This window comes from Equus asinus, chromosome 15 (genome assembly GCF_041296235.1).
Source record: "Equus asinus isolate D_3611 breed Donkey chromosome 15, EquAss-T2T_v2, whole genome shotgun sequence".
NCBI lineage: Eukaryota > Metazoa > Chordata > Mammalia > Perissodactyla > Equidae > Equus > Equus asinus.
Window position 1 is genome coordinate 34212506 of NC_091804.1, and position 20231 is coordinate 34232736.

Consider the following 20231-nt stretch of genomic DNA (forward strand, 5'->3'; position numbering starts at 1 on the left):
TCCGTCTTCACAGAGGAGGGTGATGATTGCGTCAAGCGCGGCCGCGGGGCCTGGCTGGCCTGTGCAGTCGCTTCCCACTGGCCTAGGGACGAGGTTTTGGCGTTTATCGGCCGGTCCCTCCGTGACTTTTTGCCCGAACTCCCTAACCCGCGAGTCCTTCCCTGCTTAATTGCTGAACTGCAAGTGGCCACGTTACAAGAGGAAGAACTAAGTGTTTGCAAAAGCCGGTGCCCCAGAAAGCCCAGAGTGGAGCTTAGGGGTGTGGGCTAGACGTGGTGTATGTATATGGTAACCCAGGGTCCGGGCACTCATCTCAGAGCCTCATCTCCCTCATCAGGAACACAAGAGATTTGGATTAGATGGTTTCCAGGAGACCAATTTCTCACCCTTTGCAACTGCATAATTGAGGGCACAGCCAGGGCTGACATGAGCCCCAAGAAGCCCAGGCGAGATTGATTGCCCTGTCCTGTGATCAGTGACCTCACACTTCTCCCAGTGATTGAAGTGGGATCCCTAAAGTCACACAAATGGAACATAACCATCACTCCCTAAAACTTCCTTGTGTCTCTTTGTAATCCCTTTTTCACAACCAGTGTTACTTTAGATTGGTTCTGTCGCTATAGATTGGTTTGCAATTTCCAGACTTGTGTATGAATGGGATTATACAGTATGTACTCTTTGCCTTCTTTCAACATAATTATTTAGAGATTCGTATTGTGTCAATGTCTTTTTTATGGCTGAGTAGTATTCCACTGTATGGAAAAATTTGTTTTATATCTACAATTTCTTCATCCAGTCTCCTGCTGATGGATGTTTGGGTTGTTTCCAGTTTGGGCCATTACAAATAAAGCTATGTAAAAATCTCTGTATGGACATATGCATTCATTTTTATTGGAATGGCTGGGTCATATGGTAGGTGTATATGTTAAATTTTTAAGAACCTACTGAACTGTTTCCCAAAGTGGTTGTACAATTTTACATTCCCACCAGGAGTATTTGAGAATTCTGATTGCTCCCCATCTTCACCAGCATTTGATACGATTAGTCTTTTTAATTTTAGCTGTACTAATAGGTGTGTAAATCTCGTGGTTTTAATTTGCATTTCTTTAATGAGATGATATTGAGCTTCTTTTCATGTGCTTTTGCTACTGAATATATTTTGAAGGTAGAGTTTGAGAGTAGAGCCTATAGAATTTGCAGAAGGATCAGATAAGTGATGAGAGAGAAGAGTCAAGAATGACATCAACTCTGGTCAATGCTTGAGTACTTCCTAATATTCCTTCTCCCTGACATGCACTGGCTATTCCCTCTGCCTGAACCACCGTTCCCCACATTGGCCACCTTGCAAAGTCCTAAATCACCAGCTCTGAAGAGCCTTCAGTGACCCTGTTGGTTGGTTGCTTGGGCACACCCAACCCCTGCTGTTTATCTTCACCTGTGCTGAGCTAATTTTCTGTTCACTCATTGTCTCCTGTATCAACTGATGAGCTTCTGGAGATTATGGATGGTTGGATCATCTCATTATGACTAGCCCCAGGCTATAACCCAGCTTCAATCATTTCAGCATATTTTCACAAATAGTACTCTCCAAATTTACATTTCAAATTATAGGTGCTTTGCTTCAAGCTACTAGTCCACTAGTTGTGTGATCATGGTAACATAACATCTTTGTGCCTCAGTTTTCTTATCTTTTGAGTGAGGATCTTATTGGTACCTGCCTCACATACTGATGAGCGTTAAATGCAAAATGAATGTAAAACTCTTAGTATGGTGCCTGGCACATGGTGTCTTCCCTAGTAAAAGCTAGCTATTATTATTTTTTGATCTGAATGCTTTGCAGATCCTTTTCTAGAACTCAAAGTTAGGTGCTTTGCAAAGAGTTATTCATAAAATCTCAATCTTCTGAGAAGTGGGTGGGGAAATTTCTCTGTAGAGGTCTGATTCCTTGAAACAGGTAATTGAATTGCTTTCCCTGCAATTGTAGGTGTTGTAGAAAATGTTCTATTTCCAGTCCTGGTCCTCGAACTCTCATGCCTGTGGCCAGTTACATGCTGCCATGACTCTGTCTTCTACAGTGATGCCCTTGGAGGTGTGGCAGAAGTGTCTGAAAAACATTCCTTTGTTTCAAAATCTCTTTCGATGTCTCATATCTTACAAGACACAATTCAAACTCTAGCATTCTAAGTCTTTTCACTTCTGGTCTGTGCCTTCCTAACTCTCCAGCCAAAATGTTAGCTTTATAACATTTAATTTCTTCAATTAAAAAATGTATAAGGGGGCTGGCCTGGTGGCGCAGCAGTTAAGTGCCCACGTTCCGTTTCGGCAGCCCGGGGTTCGCCAGTTCGGATCCCGGGTGCAGACATGGCACCGCTTGGTAAAAAGCCAATGCTGTGGTAGGTGTCCCATGTATAAAGTAGAGGAAGATGGGCATGGGTGTTAGCTCAGGGCCAGTCTTCCTCAGCAAAAAGAGGAGGATTGGCAGTAGTTAGCTTAGGGCTGATCTTCCTCAAAAAAAAAAAAAAATGTATAAAACCCCTTCTGTGAGCCTAACATTATGGTAAAGATCTGAAGCTAAAAATGTGAATGCGGGGCTGTCTCTGTTCTTTAGAGAGCAATAAACTTGTCGGTGGGGTAAGTATGGTAGGAGGACAAGGAGGATAAGGAAAGTGCTCAGTAGGTAGAGGGGAGGACGCCAAACAGAAGGGGTCCTGTGAGTCTACTTGTCATTTACTTGTCATCAATCAGTGTTTGTTTTATGTTGGGCCCTGAGCATTTAATAAGTAGATTTGATCCCATCTTTCTAAGTCAGGGGCAAACTCTGACTCTGGAGCCTGGGGAGGGGCAGATTGTGGAATGACCAAATGACTGGAGCCTTCCTGTCTGAGGAGGGCATGTCCAGGAAGTTACCCAGTAGGGTGCAGACTGTATGTTATCACTCCTGGGCCCAGGGACCACTCCCAGGTGTGGCGGCACCCAGGACACTTGGAATCCTCTCCCTAGGGGGCATCTGTTGGTATGATGATAACTGGAAAAGACACTTGTGGAGATTCCAAGATTCCATCTGGCACCAGGGTAACCCCCTGCTCCCTGACTCAAAGCACTCACTCCAGGCTTCCTAGGCTCCACCGTATTGGTCACCTGGCCCCCGTCCCAGATTCCAAGCAGACTCTCCAGCTGCTCCCTCTTCCCTTGGGCAAATACCTTGCTGGAGCTCCCAGGTCCTGTCTCTGTCCTGAAATGGGACTAATAATCCAGGTGAGAGTGTGTGCTGTGTGCAGAGCAGCTTCCTGGACCTCAAAGGACAAGCATGAGAGCGGGTGAAGAATCACAATAATAATAATAACTAAAAGTAATATCGTACTTATTATGTGCCAGGGATTGTTCTCAGTGGTTGACACAGATTAAGTTACTTAATCCTACAACCACTCTACAAAGTAGGTACCAGTGCAGTGATTAAGAGCATAGACTCTAGAACTAGACAGACCAGGTTTGAATCCCTGCTTTGCCATTTACAGTACTAGCCATGTGACCTGGGGGAGGCCTGTGTCTCAGTTTCCCCATCTGCCAAAAGAGGATAATACTAACATTACCTCATAGGGTTGTTATGAGAATTAAATGAAATAAAATTTATAAAGCATACAGAACAGTGGCTGGTACATAGTAAAAACTAAATTTTTGAGAATCTCATTTTTACAGATGAGGAAACTAAGGCACAGAGTAATTTGTGTAAGATCACACAACTAGTAAATGATGGAGCTGGGATTCAGACTCCAGGAAGTCTGGCTACAGAGGCTGCACTCTTTTTTTTCTTCTTCTTCTCCCCAAAGCCCCCCTAGTACATAGTTGTATATTCTAGTTGTAGGTCCTTCTGGTTGTGCTATGTCGGATGCTGCCTCAGCATGGCCTGATGAGCAGTGCCCTGTCCCCGCCCAGGATCCGAACTGGCAAAACCCCGGCCACTGAAGCAGACCATCGGAAACTAACCACTCCACCACGGGGCAACCTCCTGCACTCTTAAATACTACACCCTAGCAATGAACAGGGAATGTCCACATGAATTCCTTTATGAAGGAAGTAGGTAGGGGAAGGCTTGAATTGATTGATGGGGAAGCTTCTATCACTTGTCAGTATTCCTTCTGCTGTGCTAAATGAAGTTTGCAACAGCTGGCTGGACTGTCCCAGGTGGCCAGCAGCTTCTGGAAGATGGATCTAAAGCACAAGCAGAGGGTAAGGGGCTGAAGTTCTGCCAGGTCTCCCCAGGCTCCCGTCTCATGGTTCATTTACCTTGTCTCAGCACTCCGCCCTGGGAGCCCTGTGTGGCATGATACTGCGGAGGTACTTGGTAAATGGGAGCTTAAAATGGAGAATCCTTGCTAAGTCTCTTGCAGTTTGTTTAAGCACATGGCAAACGGAATTCAACTCAAGTTGAATTCTGGACCCTGGGAATACTGCGGTGAATTGAGGGGCCAGTTGGACCTCAGCATGCCCAAAGTTCGAAGGAGGAAACGCACAGTTAACAAGCAGATTGTGGGCAGTAGACCCCAGGGATAAATAGGAGTTAGTCAGGAGGGAGGGGCGGGAAGTGTTCCTGCCCAGATAATGGCCCAGCAAAGGCAAGGAGGCTAGCAAGTTCCCTTTGGCTAGGGGCAGGGTGGTGATAGGGCAGGATTGTATCAACCTGATTATGGAGTCTTTTACCCTGAGGGAGAGGTGGGCGGTTTTAAGACTGCATAGGCAAGATCAGTTTTGCATTATATAAGCCTCACTCGGGTTGCCACGAGTGGAGCTGAGGAGCCGGAGCCATTGAATTCGAGGCTGCAGAGGAAGCAGGGAGATGGTAGGGGTGAGGGGCCGATTTAGGGTGGGGGCTGTAGGGACGGAGGAGCGGCTTGGACTAGCGCTGGGGGTTTTGCACAGTCGGTTTCCCCGGCCTGACTCTCCATCCTTGCACCTCACTGCCTTTCCTCAGCCTTTGCTGTGTGGGCTGCTCCTGCGCCGCCCCGGATCCACACTGAGCCTGGACCAGGCCTCAGTCACCTGGCGGCCCGTTCGGAGTCGCATCTCGCAAGGCGCCACCGCACCTCTTGGGCTCCCTGCCCTCCGCCTGCAGGGCTCTCGGCCGGTACAGCTCCGGCGCGCCCGCAGGCCCCGCCCCTCCTCACAGGCCCCGCCCTCCCCGCAGGCCCCGCCCCGCACAGCCCGCCCGCCCGCGCGCCAGGCCCGGGCGGCGCCGACGCGCTTGGCGGGAGATAGAAAAGTGCTTCTGTGCGCGCCGGCGGCGGCTGCAGTTCCTGCGAGCGGCGGCGGGACCTGGGGACACGCTGACGCCTCCCAGCGCGGCCCCGGGGCCCGGAGCGGCCGGAACAGCCAGCGCCCTGACCCCGGCCCGGCTCCCGCTCCGGGCTCAGCCGGCGGGCGGGCGAGCGCGGCGCGGCCCGGGCCGGGGGGATGTCTCGACGGACGCGCGGGTGAGCGTGGCGGGGGGCTGAGGGCCCCTCCCCCTCCGCAGACCCCATCCCCCTCCACCCTGATTCCCGCTCCCACCCCCCTCAAGCCGTGGCCCCTCCGAAGGGGCGGGGGCCAGGGTTCTGGGGGAAATGCTGCGCCCTGGGTCGCCCGAGTCAGGGGGCGCGCGCGAAGCCGGGGGGCTCCTGAGGGTCCCTCCCTTCGCTCCCCGGGCCTGCTGGGCCTCGGAGCCGGGGCGAGCGGGTCTCCTGGGACCCGGGCCAAGCCCTGCATGATGTCATTTTGTCTCCCGCCTAATTGCAGGGTGGGGGTGGGATGGCGGTGTCAACTGGTAGGGCCTTTACCGGGGACGGAGGCGACCCCTGAAGAGGGAAAATGATTCTCCAAGTCACAGTGAGCGGGAGGCCGAAGCCTGGAAGACACTTGTCGTTCAAGCTTATTTGGGTTCAGATTTGCCGATTCTCAACGTTTGGGGAAGCCCAGAGGGCCCCAAACGCTCTCCCTTGGCCTGGGAAGTGTGCCGTGGGGGAGGGGGCACTTTGTCCCCCACCACCTGGCTTCCGGGCCCCAGCTCGGTTTAGTTTCAGAGACCTGTCTTCCTGTTCCACGTGAGGAGTTTTGGGGCAGCTGGGGTCGGAGGTGAGGGGAAGAGAAACTGATGTGTGTCAAGACCACTCTGTGCCAGCAGCCCCTGGGGCCAAGGCAGGAACTGTGGTCTCCATTTTACTTACTCCCCCAGAGAATAAGTGGCTGAGTGGAGCCCCGACGCGGCTCTCTGGGCTCCAGGTCCCAGTCTTACGCCTGCGCTCCTGGGGCCTGAGTTCTGGACTTCTCAGCCAGCTTGGGAGTCAGGGAGGACAAAGGGGTCCTGCCCTGACCCCTCCCTGGACTCAGACAGCCCCACAGCCCTCTGCAAGTGGTGTTTGCCTTCTCAGGCCGCGGGTGCAGACCCGAGAGGCCTTCCCCAGAGCTCCTCTCAGCAAGGAGGCGTCTGAGCCCTGCGCAGTGGCCAGGGTGCCTGGCACAGGGTCTCTCTTCCTCAGGTCACCATTTCCCAGGGCAGCTCCAGTTCCCGGGAGTTTTCCGGTTAGGCACTTGTCAGGCGCTCTCCTGACTTTTGGTTCCGGAAGTATCACTCCAGGAAATGATAAAAGCCCCAGACAACCCCCAGGTCCTCTGCCACTTCTCCCCTGGGGCTCACTGGAGGAACCCCCTCCCAGGTGAGGGGTGGGTTCTGCACCCTGGCACCCCACATCGCTCAGCTCCATTCTTGGCCACTTGCTATGACTCTCCGCGGCATCAGTGCCCCACTTCCCGCTCAGCTTCTGACTCACCCCACCTGGAGCAGAGCCCAGCACACTGAAGGGCGTAGAAAGGGTGTGTGGGACCTACATGTGGTGGCCACCACTGACTTGGCCTCTGCTTTTTCAGCTGGGATTACGAGGTGAAGACTTGAAGGTGCAGGTTTGGAGCCTGGCTCTGCGGACTTCGCAAGTGGCATAAGCCCTGTGAGCCTCAGTTTCCACATCCATTAAATGGGGATGACGGGAGTGCCTGTGAAGTGCATGGTCAGCACCATGTTGGTGATAGAAGTATATTATCTCACAGAATTCTCCCAGCTGTCCGAGTTGCTTCCCCATTAAAAAGCACCAGAGTGTACACACAGACACCTGTTCATCCTTGAAGGAACATTTGCTCAGGTTCGATTAGAAGCTGGGTGCTGGAGAACCAAGTGTGGTTTCTGTCAGAAAGGAGTCTGGGGCAGCTGATTTTAAAACCAGCTTCATTCTGTTAATTAGTGTCTTGTAGATTTCTTGCCTCCTACTTTACCGCGGTGGAGGACCCCTTGAATTGGCTCGGGAGTGACAGCACAAGGCTGAATTCCAGCTCCTTCTGTGACTGATGTGTTGCTGGGTTTAGATGCCATACCTTCCTTTCCTACTTCTAAAAAATTTACTTAAATTAGCATTTTTTTGACTAATAGGCAGCAGCTTTGCACATTCGTTCATTCATTCATTTGTGTATCCAGTCATTCCCTGAGCAAACATTTCTTAAGGCCTTTTGGTGCGCGGGTCCCCACACCCCCCCGCCGCAATCCAGGGAGAGGTGGAGGTGGAGCTGACCTGTTGATGATGTCAAGGAGACAGGCACTTGCAGCCTAAGGGTGCACATTCTGAGGCAGGAGGATTTCCAAGGTGTCCTGGGAGTGTAGGAGTGGCTCTGGGAAGATGCTGAGTTCTGGGGAAGGGGAAAGTGTGGACACGAAAGGAAGCCCTCTTCCTTCTTTTGGCACCCGGCCTGTGCTGGCCTTGCTTGTTTGGAGATGTGCGGGCTTTTCCCACTTACATATACCTGCCTTAGGAGTACCTGACAGGTGACCTGCTGCAGGCCCCACCACATGGAGTTGGGAGGTTACTAACCTTGTGTGAGCCCCTGACATCCCTGGAGATGGATAGTGTGATCTCCATTTTTGTAACCATTAAACCTGGTAAATAGGAAGATTTTGGAGCAACTTGGAAAATTGCCTATTAGATAATTTAAAACATCCAGAATTCAAAGCTGCTTCTACCCTGCTTGTATTCCATAAACTATGTCTGTGTGTGGGGAAGGATTGAGAAGGGGATGTGCAAAACTGGACACAGTTACTGAGATAATGTATTTAAAATAACTAATATTTCTTAAAATCCTGGTGCTTGATGATTACATAAATCATTAGCTTTAATCCTCAAAATATCCATGCAAGTTTAAAAAGTTTTGTTACTAAAAATATTAAATGGGTGTCTGGTTTTGAATATTATAACATTCTTGATGAAATCTTAACCTCTTTTTTTCTTGTAGCTTTTGAAATCATTAGGTTGTTCCTGAAAATAAGAGAATAAAATGAAAAAATTAAATTGAAAAAAATTAAAAAGAATGTGGAGGGGGCCGGCCCCATCGCCGAGTGGTTGGGTTCACGCCCTCTGCTTCGGTGGCCCAGGGTTTCGGGGTTTGAATCCTGGCCACAGACATGGCACTGCTCATCAGGCCACGCTGAGGCAGGCATCCTACATGCCACACTGGAAGGACCCACAACTAAAAATACACAACTATGTCCTGGGGGGCTTTGGGGAAAAAAAGGAAAAATAAAATCTTTAAAAAAAAAAAATGTGGAAGTACTTCTGGTTTTAAAAGCAGAAAGAGGGGCCGGCCCGGTGGCACAGTGGTTAAGTGTGCACGTTCTGCTTCTTGGCCTCCCAGGGTTTGCCAGTTCGGGTATGGGTGTGGACATGGCACCGCTTGGCAAATGCCATGCTGTGGTAGCCATCCCACGTATAAAGTAGAGGAAGATGGGCATGGATGTTAGCTCAGGGCCAGTCTTCCTCAGCAAAAAGAGGAGGATTGGCAGTAGTTAGCTCAGGGCTAAACTTCCTCAAAAAAAAAAAAAAGCAGAAAGAGTAAAAGCCTGCCTCCCCTACCTTTTCCCTAGAGGTGACTGGCCACTGCCCACACTGTCCATCTGTCATGTAGCAAAGACGTGTGGAGGCTCATGTACTTGACCTTTAACTTGCTCCCCCTGCAGTGAGGAGCTGGATGAGCTGCATTACCAGGACACGGATTCAGACGTGCCGGAGCAGAGGGACAGCAAGTGTAAGGTCAAATGGACTCACGAAGAGGTAAGTGACACTGAGGGGCAATTCAAGGGGGGTGGGATGGCCTGAAAACTGAGCCTGGGATGTGTCTGCCTGATACCCTGACATGTGGGAGGAAGAGGAGCAGCTGGTGAAAGAAGTGGATGGGTTCTCTGGTTCTCCCCGATGATACCTCTTCTCAGAGCATCCTTGGAGAGTTTCAGTATTGATGTCTTTTTGGGGCGTGTGTCCCTCAAACCTCAGGGCCAGCAATTGCTGTTGTCTCCTGGGAGCTGTTGTGTTCTGTATTGCGGACATTAATTGTGCCTCTTGTCCTTTAACTGCTAGGAGGTTTAGCCAAATCTGCAACCCCCTCTTTATTACTGTTTTTTTTTTTTTAATATTTTCTTTTCCTTTTTTTAAGATTGGCCCTGAGCTAACATCTCTTGCCAATCTTCTTCTTTTTTTCTCCCCAAAGCCTTCCCAGCCTACAGTTGTACATTCTAGTTGTAGGTCCTTCTGGTTCTGCTATGTGGGACGCTGCCTCAGCATGGCCTGATGAGCGGTGCCGTGTCCGCACCTGGGACCTGAACCAGCAAAACCCTGGGCCACCGAAGCAGAGCGCGCAAACTTAACCAGTCAGCCATGGGGCCGGCCCCTATTACTATTTTTTAAGATTAACTTTATTGTCTCTCATGACATCAAGCTCTGAATTGATTTTCTTTTCATTCTTTAATCAAGTTTAGGGAAATATTTATATACACTCAAATACACCTTTCAAAGTGAACAGTTCCAGCGGTTTTGACAAATGTGTATGCTCATGTAAGCACAACCCTGACTATCCCAAAAAGTCCCCTTTGTGGTCCATCTTCCCCAGCTCCAGACAATTGCTGATCTAATGTCTCTCTGAGTTTTGTTTTGCCTGTTCTTGAATGTCTCATAAATGAAATCACACAACTATACTCTTCTATCAGCCTTCTTTTGCTCAGCATAAAGTTGCATGATTCAGTAATTTGTTCGTCTTTTTTTGTTGCTGAACAGTATTGTGTTAGAGTCTGTTTCACTTGTTGATGGACTTTTGGGCTGTTTCTAGTTTTTGGTGATTGTGGCTATGAAGATTCTTGCCTAAGTCTTTTTTGAGGATTATGTTTTCATTTCTCTATGGGGATACTGAGATATGGTCATGGGATAGGTGTCTGCTTAGTTTTATAGAAACTGCTGGACCTCTTTCTAAATTGGTTGTACCATTTTAGACTCCTACTGGCCTTATCTTTTTGTTCTGCTTCTATTTTCCTGGATGTGTTTAGTTTTAGGTCTTTTTTTCCTTTAACTTACGTGAGTTGTGAAACCCGCTTAAATTGTAGAATATGTTTCTTCAGCGGAGTGCTAAGCAAGCCTTTGCTGTTCATCCCACTGTGGATCAGGGACTATGTTGGGCTCTTGTGGTCTTAGAAGAATAAACAAGATTCCTACCCCAGAGCAGCTCTCTACCTGAGATGGAGAGATAAGCCCCTGCGCATGCAGGCCCGTGGATGTGCTGGCATTAGCCAGCAGGATTCATGTCTCTCTCTGTGTGCTCACCATCATATCTCTACTCTTGCACTAAGGCTCCTAGCACGGAGGAGGCGCTGTAATAGTTGAAATACCTTTAGAGGGAGAGGTTACTGTTGTCCGAAGAGATTAGGGAAAGTTTCAAGGATCAGGATTTGGAAATTCAGCAGTCAGGGAAGTGTGCAAAATGGTGGGCAAGGCAGAATAGGGGATGGGTGGGGAAAAGCAAGGAGAGGGGCCTGGTTTGGCTGGAGGGAAATGGACAAAAAGATTAATTGGGGCACATCCTAGAAGGCCTTGAGTGTCTGGCTGAGGAGTGTAGCATGTATTTAGTTAGCAGGGCGGAGCCATTGAAGGTTTTTAAAGCAGAGGAGTGACATGAATATAGCTGGGCTTCAGGGGAGCTAGTCTGCTGTGTGTAGGGTGGATAAGAGATTGGGGGGCAGCCTGGGATCAGTACCAAGGGAGTGGAGGGCGCTATACCAGGCAGGAAGATGGCTGTGGAGACACTGGCAGAGCGAGATGGAGTTGACAGGTGGAGGAGGCCCACGGGGTTCAGGAGGAGCTGGAGATGAAACAGCAAAGTGGCCGTGCCACTTGTCGGGATGGACATAGGGAAGATGGGAGGAAGGCAGGTGGTGGCCTGGCCAGGTCAAGTGCCAGGGGAGGGCAGCGTGTCCGGGGCTGGCTGTGTGGGTGTGGGCTGTGGGACTTTGCCCAGCTGGTGTGTGTGTGTGTGTGTGGTAAGAAAAAAAACAGATAATATTAAATTTACTATTGTAACCATTTTTAAGTGTTCAGTTTGTGTTAAGTATATTCACATTGTTGTGCAACAGATCTCTAGAACTTTCTCATCTTGCAAAACTGAATCTCTATATCCACTAAACATCAATTCCTCATCTCCTCTTCTAGCCCTTGGCAACCACCTTTCTACTTTCTGTTTCTGTGATTTTGACGACTTTAAGTATTTCATATGAGTGGAATCATACAGTATTTGTCCTTTAGTGACTGGCTTATTTCACTTAGCATAATTCCTCGTGGTTTGTCCATGTTGTAGCATGTGACAGAATTTCCTTTTTTTTTTTTTATTGAGTTCATAATAGTTTGTGTCATTGTGAAATTTGAGTTGTGTATTATTTGTCTGTCACCACGTAAGTGCTCCCCCCTGTGGCCACCTGCGGCCTGCCTTCCCCTGGTAACCACTGAACTGTTTTCTTTGTCCATGTGTTTGTTTATGTTCCACATATGAGTGAAATCATATGGTGTTTGTCTTTCTCAGTCTGGCTTATTTCGCTTAGCATAATTCCCTCCAGGTCCTTCCATGTTGTTCCAAATGGGATGATTTTGTCCTTTTTTGTGGCTGAGTAGTATTCCATTGTATATATACACCACATCTTCTTTATTCAGTCATCAGAGGATGGGATCTTGGATTGCTTACATGTCTTGGCTGTTGTGAATAGTGCTGCGGTGAACATAGGGGAGCATATGTTACTTTGGATTATTGATTTCAAGTTGTTTGGGTAGATACCCAGTAGTGAGATAGCTGGGTCATGTGGTAGTTCTATTTTTAGTTTTTTGAGGAATCTCCATACTGTTTTCAATAGTGGCTGCACCAGTTTGCATTCCCACCAGCAGTGTATGAGGGTTCCCTTCTCTCTACCCCCTCTCCAGCATTTGTTATTTTTAGTCTTAGTGATTATAGCCATTTTAACAGGCATAAGGTGGTATCTTAGTATAGTTTTGATTTTCATTTCCCTGATGATTTGTGATGTTGAACGTCTTTTCATGTGTTTATTGGCCGTCTGTATATCTTCTCTGGAAAAATGTCTGTTCAAATCCTCTGCCCATTTTTTGATGGGGCTGTTTTTTTTGGTGTTGTTGAATTGTATGAGTCCTTATATATTATGGAGGTTAACCCCTTGTTGGATATATGATTTGCAAATATTTTCTCCCAATGGGTGGGTTGTCTTTTTGTTTTGATCCTAGTTTCTTTTGCCTTGCAGAAGCTCTTTAGTCTGATGAAGTCCCACTTGTTGTTTTTTCTTTTGTTCCCCTTGTCTAAGAAGACATGGTATTCGAAAAGGTCCTTTTAAGTTCGATGTCAAAAAGTGTACTACCTATATTATCTTCCAGGAGTTATATGGTTTCAGGTCTTATCTTCAAGTCTTTGATCCATTTTGAGTTTATTTTTTTGTATGGCATGAGATAACGGTCTACTTTCATTCTTTTGCATGTGGCTGTCCAGTTTCCCTAACACCATTTAGTGAAGAGACTATCTTTTCTCCATTCTGTGTTCTTGGCACCTTTGTTGAAGGTTAGCTGTGTGTAGATGTGTGGTTTTATTTCAGGGCTTTCAGTTCTGTTCCATTGATCTGTGCGCCTGTTTTTGTACCAGTACCATGCTGTTTGTTTTTTTTTTTAAGATTTTATTTTTCCTTTTTCTCCCAAAGCTCCCCCAGTATACAGCTGTGTATTTTTAGTTGTGGGTCCTTCTAGTTGTGTCTTGTGGGATGCCACCTCACCATGGCTTGATGAGCGGTGCCATGTCTGCGCCCAGGATTTGAACCAGCGAAACCCTGGGCCGCCAAAGCAGAGCATGCGAATTTAACCACTCGGCCACAGGGCCAGCCCCAGACCATGCTGTTTTGATTACTATGGCTTTGTAGTACATTTTGAAGTCAAGGATTGTGATGCCTCCAGCTTTGTTCTTTTTGTCTCAGAATTACTTTAGCAATCTGGGGTCTTCGGTTGCCCCATACGAATTTTAGGATTCTTTGTTCTATTTCTGTGAAGAATGTCATTGGGATTCTGATTGGGATTGCATTGAATCTGTAGATTGCTTTGGGTAGTATGGACATTTTAACTATGTTTATTCTTCTAATCCATGTGCATGGAATCTCTTTCCACCTCTTTATGTCATCATCAATTTCTTTCAATAATGTCTTAGAGTTTTCATTGTATAAGTCCTTCACCTCCTTAGTTAAATTTATTCCTAGATATTTTATTCTTTTTGTTGAGATTGTAAATGGAATTGTATTCTGGAGTTCTCTTTCTGTTAGTTTGTTATTAGAGTATAGGAATGCAACTGATTTTTGTAAGTTGATTTTGTACCCTGCAACTTTACTGTAGTTGTTAATTATTTCTAAAAGTTTTCCGATGGATTCTTTAGGGTTTTCTACATATAAGATAATGTTGTCTCCAAACAGCGAGAGTTTCACTTCTTCACTCCCTATTTGGATTCCTTTTATTCCTTTCTCTTGCCTAATTCCTCTGGCCAAAACCTCTAGTACTATGTTGAATAAGAGTGGTGGTAGTGGGCATCCTTGTCTTGTTCCAGTTCTCAGAGGGATGGCATTTAGTTTTTCCCCATTGAGTATGATGTTAGCTGTAGGTTTGTCATATATGGCCTTTATTATGTTGAAGTAATTTCCTTGTATCCCCATTTTAAGAGTTTTTATCATAAATGGCTGTTGGATCTTGTCAAATGCTTTCTCTGCATCTATTGAGATGATAATGTGGTTTTTATTCCTCATTTTGTTAATGTGTATCACATTGATTAATTTGCGGATTTTGAACCATCCCTGTGTCCCTGGTATAAATACTACTTGATCGTGACATGATTTTTTTTTTTTTAAGATTTTATTTTATTTTTCCTTTTTCTCCCCAAAGCTCCCTGGTACGTAGTTGTATATTTTTAGTTGTAGCTCCCTCTATTTGTGGCATGTGGGATGCCACCTCAGCGTGGCTTGATGAGCTGTGCCATGTCCATGCCCAGGATCCGAACCAGAGAAATTCTGGGCCGCTGAAGCAGAGTGTGTGAACTTAACCACTCGGCCACGGGGCCGACCCTGATCTTTTTGATGTATTGCTGTATTCAGGTTGCCAATATTTTGTTGAGGATTTTTGCATCTATGTTCATCAGTGATATTGGCCTGTAGTTTTCCTTTATTGTGTTGTCCTTGTCAGGCTTTGGTATCAGAGTGATGTTGGCCTCATAGAATGTCTTAGGAAGCATTTCATCTTCCTTAGTTTTTTGGAATATCTTGAGAAGGATAGGTATTAAATCCTCTCAGAAAGTTTGGTAGAACTCTCCAGGGAAGCTGTCTGGTCCTGGGCTTTTATTATTCTTTGGGATGCTTTTGATTACTGTTTCAATCTCTTTACTTGTGATTGGTCTATTCAGATTATCTATTTTTTCTTGATTCAGCTTTGGGAGGTTGTTAAGAGTCTAAGAATTTATCCATTTCCTCTAGATTGTCCGTTTTGTTGGCGTATAGCTTTTCATAGTATTCTCTTATAATCCTTTGTACTTCTGTGGTATCTGTTGTTATTTCTCGTCTTTCATTTCTAATTTTATTTATCTGAGCTTTCTCTCGTTTTTTCTTTGTAAGTCTGGTTGGGGGTTTGTCAATTTTGTTTATCTTCTCAAATAACCAGCTCTTTGTTTCATTGATCCTTTCTGCTGCCCTTTTTTGTTTCAATAACATTCATTTCTGCTCTGATTTTTATTATTTCTTTCCTTCTGACTTTGGGCTTTGTTTGTTCTTCTTTTTCTAATTCAGTTAGATGTAGTTTGAGATTGCTTATTTGGGATTTTTCTTGTTTGTTAAGGTTAGCCTGTTTTGCAATGAATTTCCCTCTTACTACGGCTTTTGCTGCATCCCATGTGAGTTAGTATGGTGTGTTTTCATTTTCATCTGTCTCCAGAGATTTTTTGATTTCTCCTTTAATTTTTTCAATGATCCATTGGTTTTTCAATATTGGTTAGCCTCCACAACTTTGTCCCTTTCTCAGCCTTTTTCTTATAATTAATTTCTAGCTTTGTAGCATTGTGATCAGAAAAGATGCTTGTTATTATTTCAGTCTTCTTAAATTTATTGAGGCTTGCCTTGTTTCCCAACATATGGTCTGTCCTTGAGAATGTTCCGTGCGCACTTGAGAAGAATATGTATTCTGCTGTTTTTGGATGAAGTGATCTATATATGTCTATTGAGTCCAACTGATCTAGCTTTTCATTTAATTCCACTTTTTCCTTGTTGATTTTCTGTCTGGATGAGCTATCCATTGATGCGAGTGGAGTGTTGAGGTACCCTACTATTAATTGTGTTATTATTAATGTCTTCTTTTAGGTTTGTTAATAGTTGCTTATGTACTTTGGTGCCCCTATGTTGGGTGCATAGATATTTATAGTGTTGTCTTCTTGGTGGACTGTCCCTTTGATCATTATGTACTGCCCCTCTTTGTCTCTCTTTACCTGTCTTATCTTGCAATCTACTTTGTCTGATATAAGTATTGCAACCCTTGCTTTCTTTTGTTTACCATTAGCTTGGAGTATCGTCTTCCTCCCCTTCACTCTGAGCCTGTGTTTGTCATTGGAGCTGAGATGTGTTTCCTGGATGCAGCATATTGTTGGGTCTTGTTCTTTATACCGTCTCCACATTCTGTGTCTTGTTATTGGCGAATTCAATCTGTTTACGTTCAGGGTGATTATCGCTATATGAAGGCTTAATGCTGCCATTTTATCACTCGTTTTCTGGTTCTCCTGCATTTCCTTTGTTTAGTGTCCTGTGTATTTTGGTCTACCAGTTGAGTTATGTAGTTTTTTATGTTGTGTTGTGTTTGTTTTCTCCTTACTTATTATTTGTGTCTCTGTTCTGCTTTTTTGTTTAGTGGTTACCATGAGGTTTGTATTCATAATCTTGTAGACAAGATAGTTCATTTTCTGATGCCCTCTTATTTCCTTAGTCTAAACCGATTCAGTCCCTTTCCTCCTCCCCTCGTAAGTTGTTCTTGTCACATCTTATTCCATGTTATGTTGTGAGTTTGTGGTTGAAATGACAAGATTATCTTTGTTTTTGGTGTTTTCCTTTATCTTCAGTGCTATGTTTGAGTATTTACTAACCTGTTCTGATGTATAGCTGCAATTTTCTGACTTTGTCTACCTATTTATCACCTTACTCTGCTTTGTAACCTCTTTCTCCCCCTTTTTTTTTTCTGAGTATGAAGGCCTTCCTGAGGATTTCTTGTGTGACTGTGGGGTTTTGTGGCTACGAACTCCCTTAGCTTTTGTTTATCTTGGAAAGCTTTTATTTCTCCCTCATATCTGAAGGATATTTTTGCTGGATAGAATATTCTTGGCTGAAAGTTTTTGTCCTTCAAAGATTTGAATATGTCATTCCAGTCTCTCCTAGCCTATAAGGTTTCTGCAGAGAAATCTGCTGAAAGCCTGATGTATGTTATTTTCTTCTGCCTTGCTACCCTTAGTATTTTTTCTTTGTCATTTACTTTTGCCAGTTTCACTACTATATGCCTTGCAGTAGATGTTTTTACATTGACATATTTAGGAGATCTGTTAGCCTCTTCCATGTGGATTTCCATCTCCTTCCCTAGATTTGGGAAGTTCTCTGCTATTATTTCTTTGAACAAGCTTTCTGCTCCATTCTCCTTCTCTTCTCCTTCTTGAATACTATAATTTTTATATTGCATTTCCTAATTGATTCAGATATTTCGTGGAGACTTTCTTCGTTTCTTTTTAGCCTTAGTTCTCTCTCCTCTATCTGGAGTGTTTCAACATGTCTACCCTCAATTATGCTGATTCATTCTTCTATGATGTCTGCTCAGGTGTTCAGGGAATCCATATTTTGTTTGATCTCTTCCATTGTGTCTTTCATCTCTAATATTTCTGATTGATTCTTCTTCATAGTTTCAATCTTCTTTTATGAAGTAGCTCCTGAACTTGTTGAATTGTTTCTCTACATTCTCTTTTAACTTGTTGAATTTTCTGACAGCTATTTTTAATTCTCTGTCATTTAGATTATGTGTTTTTGTGTCCTCAGGACTGATTTCTGTGTACTTGTCATTTTCTCTCTGGTCTGGAGATTTAATATAATTTTGGATACTACTAGAGGGCATGGCTCTGTTTTTGCACATAGTGGTATTATTTGATTGCAGTTACCGCCTGTTGCCACTGGGTGGGGGTCAAGAGCTGCATATTCTGAGCCCTCTGTGGTCCACCAGGATGCCAGGCACTGGAGCTGGCGTTGGGTGGGTGGGAGGGGGTGCACTTTCTTCTGCATGCTCTTGGGGTTTTCTTGCTCTGCCCTTGCTGTCTGCTGTCAGGGTTGGCTTGATGAGGTCACCCCCACAGTAGCTTTCACCCCAGTAGAGGGGTTCCCTCTAGGCTGCAAGGGCCCTCGTGGATCTTTGACGTTCCTGCGAATGAATGTCCCCTCCCCACTTCCTTCCCTCTCTGAGGCCTCCCACGGTCCCAGATCCTAGTCTTTTGGGGAGGGAATGAAGTTTTCTCTTAGCCCCGTTCCACCTCCTCCAAGGGGGGCTCCAGCCTCTCTGCCCCCTGTCATATGGCTGTGTGGGTCTCTCGGATGTCTTTTGTGTTGTGTTTGGATGTCCTCTGTTGGACTATGGATGTCTTTTTCATTGTGTGGTGGAGGGGAGGGATTACTGGGAAAGCTCTCTCCGCAGTGATGCTGACGTCACCTCCTAGACTGAGAATTTCCTCCTGTTTTAAGGCTGAATAATATTCCATTGTATGGATATGCCACATTTTCTTTATCTTCATATGTTAAGTGAAAAAAATCAATTTGACTGAGGAATACCTTACCTACAATCAACTACAACCATTTAAAGGACAGTTTGATGAGTTTCAACTGATGTTTTGCTGTTGAACCATGAGCACCTTCACATTATAGAATGTCACCCCCCCAAACATTCCTTGCTCCCCTTTGCTATCCATCCCTCCCTCTCTCCACCCCTGACCTCAGACAACCACTGACTACCTTTCTGTCCCTGTAGCTTAGTTAACATCGTCTAGAATTGGATACGTGTGGAATCACGCAGTGTGTACCCCTTTCTGCCTGACTCCTTTCGTGCATCATGGTGATGCTGAGATTTCGTGTTCTTGCCTGAATCAGTAGTTCGTTTTCAGGAGAATGTTTTAACCGATAGTGTTTTGCCTTCTAACTACTCTTGATTATTCTGCCCAGGTCTCTCCATCTCCCTGCTGAGTCACTGGCCTCTCTGGCCTGGGTGCCTGTAATGGCGTCTTTTTGTCCATCCTGCCCTCTTAAGCCGGTTTTCTTGCAGCTACCAAAGTGAACTTCACAACAAGCATTCAGACCATGACCATCCACTGCTTGAATGCGTCAGTGGCTTTGCATGACCCAGAGGCCTGAATCAGTCCTGCATGTGGTCTGGCCCCTTGCATCCCTCTCTCACTTGCTTCCTGCATTCAGCTACCTCAAACTTCCTTTGAGCCCATCCCTTGGTCTCCCTGAATAGACAGTCACTATATACCTCTCCGTACCCCCGGCCTGGGGTGGCTTTACTTTTGTTTGTGGGAGCCTTTGCTTAGCATCTGCCTCCCTTTAGACCACAAGTCCCCTGAGGTTGGGGCAGCTCTGTGGCTGCCTGCTGCTGTGTCTGTAGTGCCCAGCTCGTAGTAGCTGCTCATTCCATGACTGAATGGATGAATGAGGCTGTTCCTCTTGGGGAAGGCTCTGTCCGGAACAGCTGCTTTCTGCACATGTGTGAGCAAGCCCTCTGTCTTTCTGGTGTTGGCAGGATGAGCAGCTGAGGACTCTGGTGAGGCAGTTCGGACAGCAAGACTGGAAGTTCCTGGCCAGCCACTTTCCTGTGAGTACAGCCCCTCTGTGGCCCCCTCCCCAGGGTCAAGTGTTCTTGGTGACCAGACAGTGTGCCTAGGACAGACCTTCTGCCGTGGAGAAAAAAAGGGAGTTCCTTACCAAGCCCCCCAGCTCACCCAAACAGAACCAAACAACCTCCCTAAGCCCTTTCTTCCCAAACTGGAATTGGAGGCACCCTGACGTAAGCATCTCCACCCAGCAGCCTTGGCATGCCTGGTGGTCTTCAGCCTCTCTGACATTTGCAGCGTGTGATCAGTGACATGTGCATGTCTTCCTGCAAGTCAGGAGCGAATTGCTGCTCAGTGTCTCAACAGTGAGACTGGAACTGGGGAGACAATGCTCTTGGCAGGCTTTGTGGTGAGGCCCCCGCAGAGCTAGCTGGTGTCACCACATTCAGCATGTGGAGCCTCCTGTGGTGCGGGTCCCCTCAGATCCCCACTCCCAGGACTGCAGGTGTCTGGCAGGTGGCAATGTCGCAGGAGCTGCTGTCTGGCTTATTTCCTGGGTCACTCAGGCAGCTCTGTGACCAAGTCCCCAGACTCCTTCTGCCCATCCTCTTCTCCCCTCCTTTCACGTGATCTGAAACCTTTAGGGAAATGATATTTTCCCAGAAGCAAGCAAGGATCCCTCACATACCCCACAAGCTTTTTTAGGTTTTTTGGGGGGGATTTTTATTTTGAGGAAGATTAGCCCTGAGCTACCATCTGCTGCCAATCCTCCTCTTATTGCTGAGGAAGACTGGCCCTGAGCTAACATCCGTGCCCATCTTCCTCTATTGTATATGTGGGTGCTGGCCACAGCATGGCTTGACAAGTGGTATGTAGGTCCACACCTGGGATCTGAACCTGCAAACCCTGGGCTACCAACACGGAACGTGCAAACTTAACTGCTGCTCCACGGGCCGGCCCCCTCACAAGCTTTTACAGGGGTTTAAAGGCTCATG

At 46.3% G+C, this 20231-nt stretch overlaps 1 protein-coding gene across 1 annotated transcript in view; it reads left to right on the forward strand.

Moving 5' to 3' along the window:
• Positions 1–5311: 5311 nt before the first annotated feature.
• The window catches only part of MYBL2 (MYB proto-oncogene like 2), a 39094-nt gene continuing 24174 nt past the window's right edge, over positions 5312–20231 (forward strand). The window contains exons 1-3 of the mRNA XM_044748292.2: positions 5312–5468; positions 9026–9119; positions 19206–19277. Coding sequence (XP_044604227.2) covers positions 5449–5468; positions 9026–9119; positions 19206–19277 — 186 coding nt within the window. The 5' untranslated portion in view covers positions 5312–5448. The remainder of the gene's footprint in view (positions 5469–9025; positions 9120–19205; positions 19278–20231) is intronic.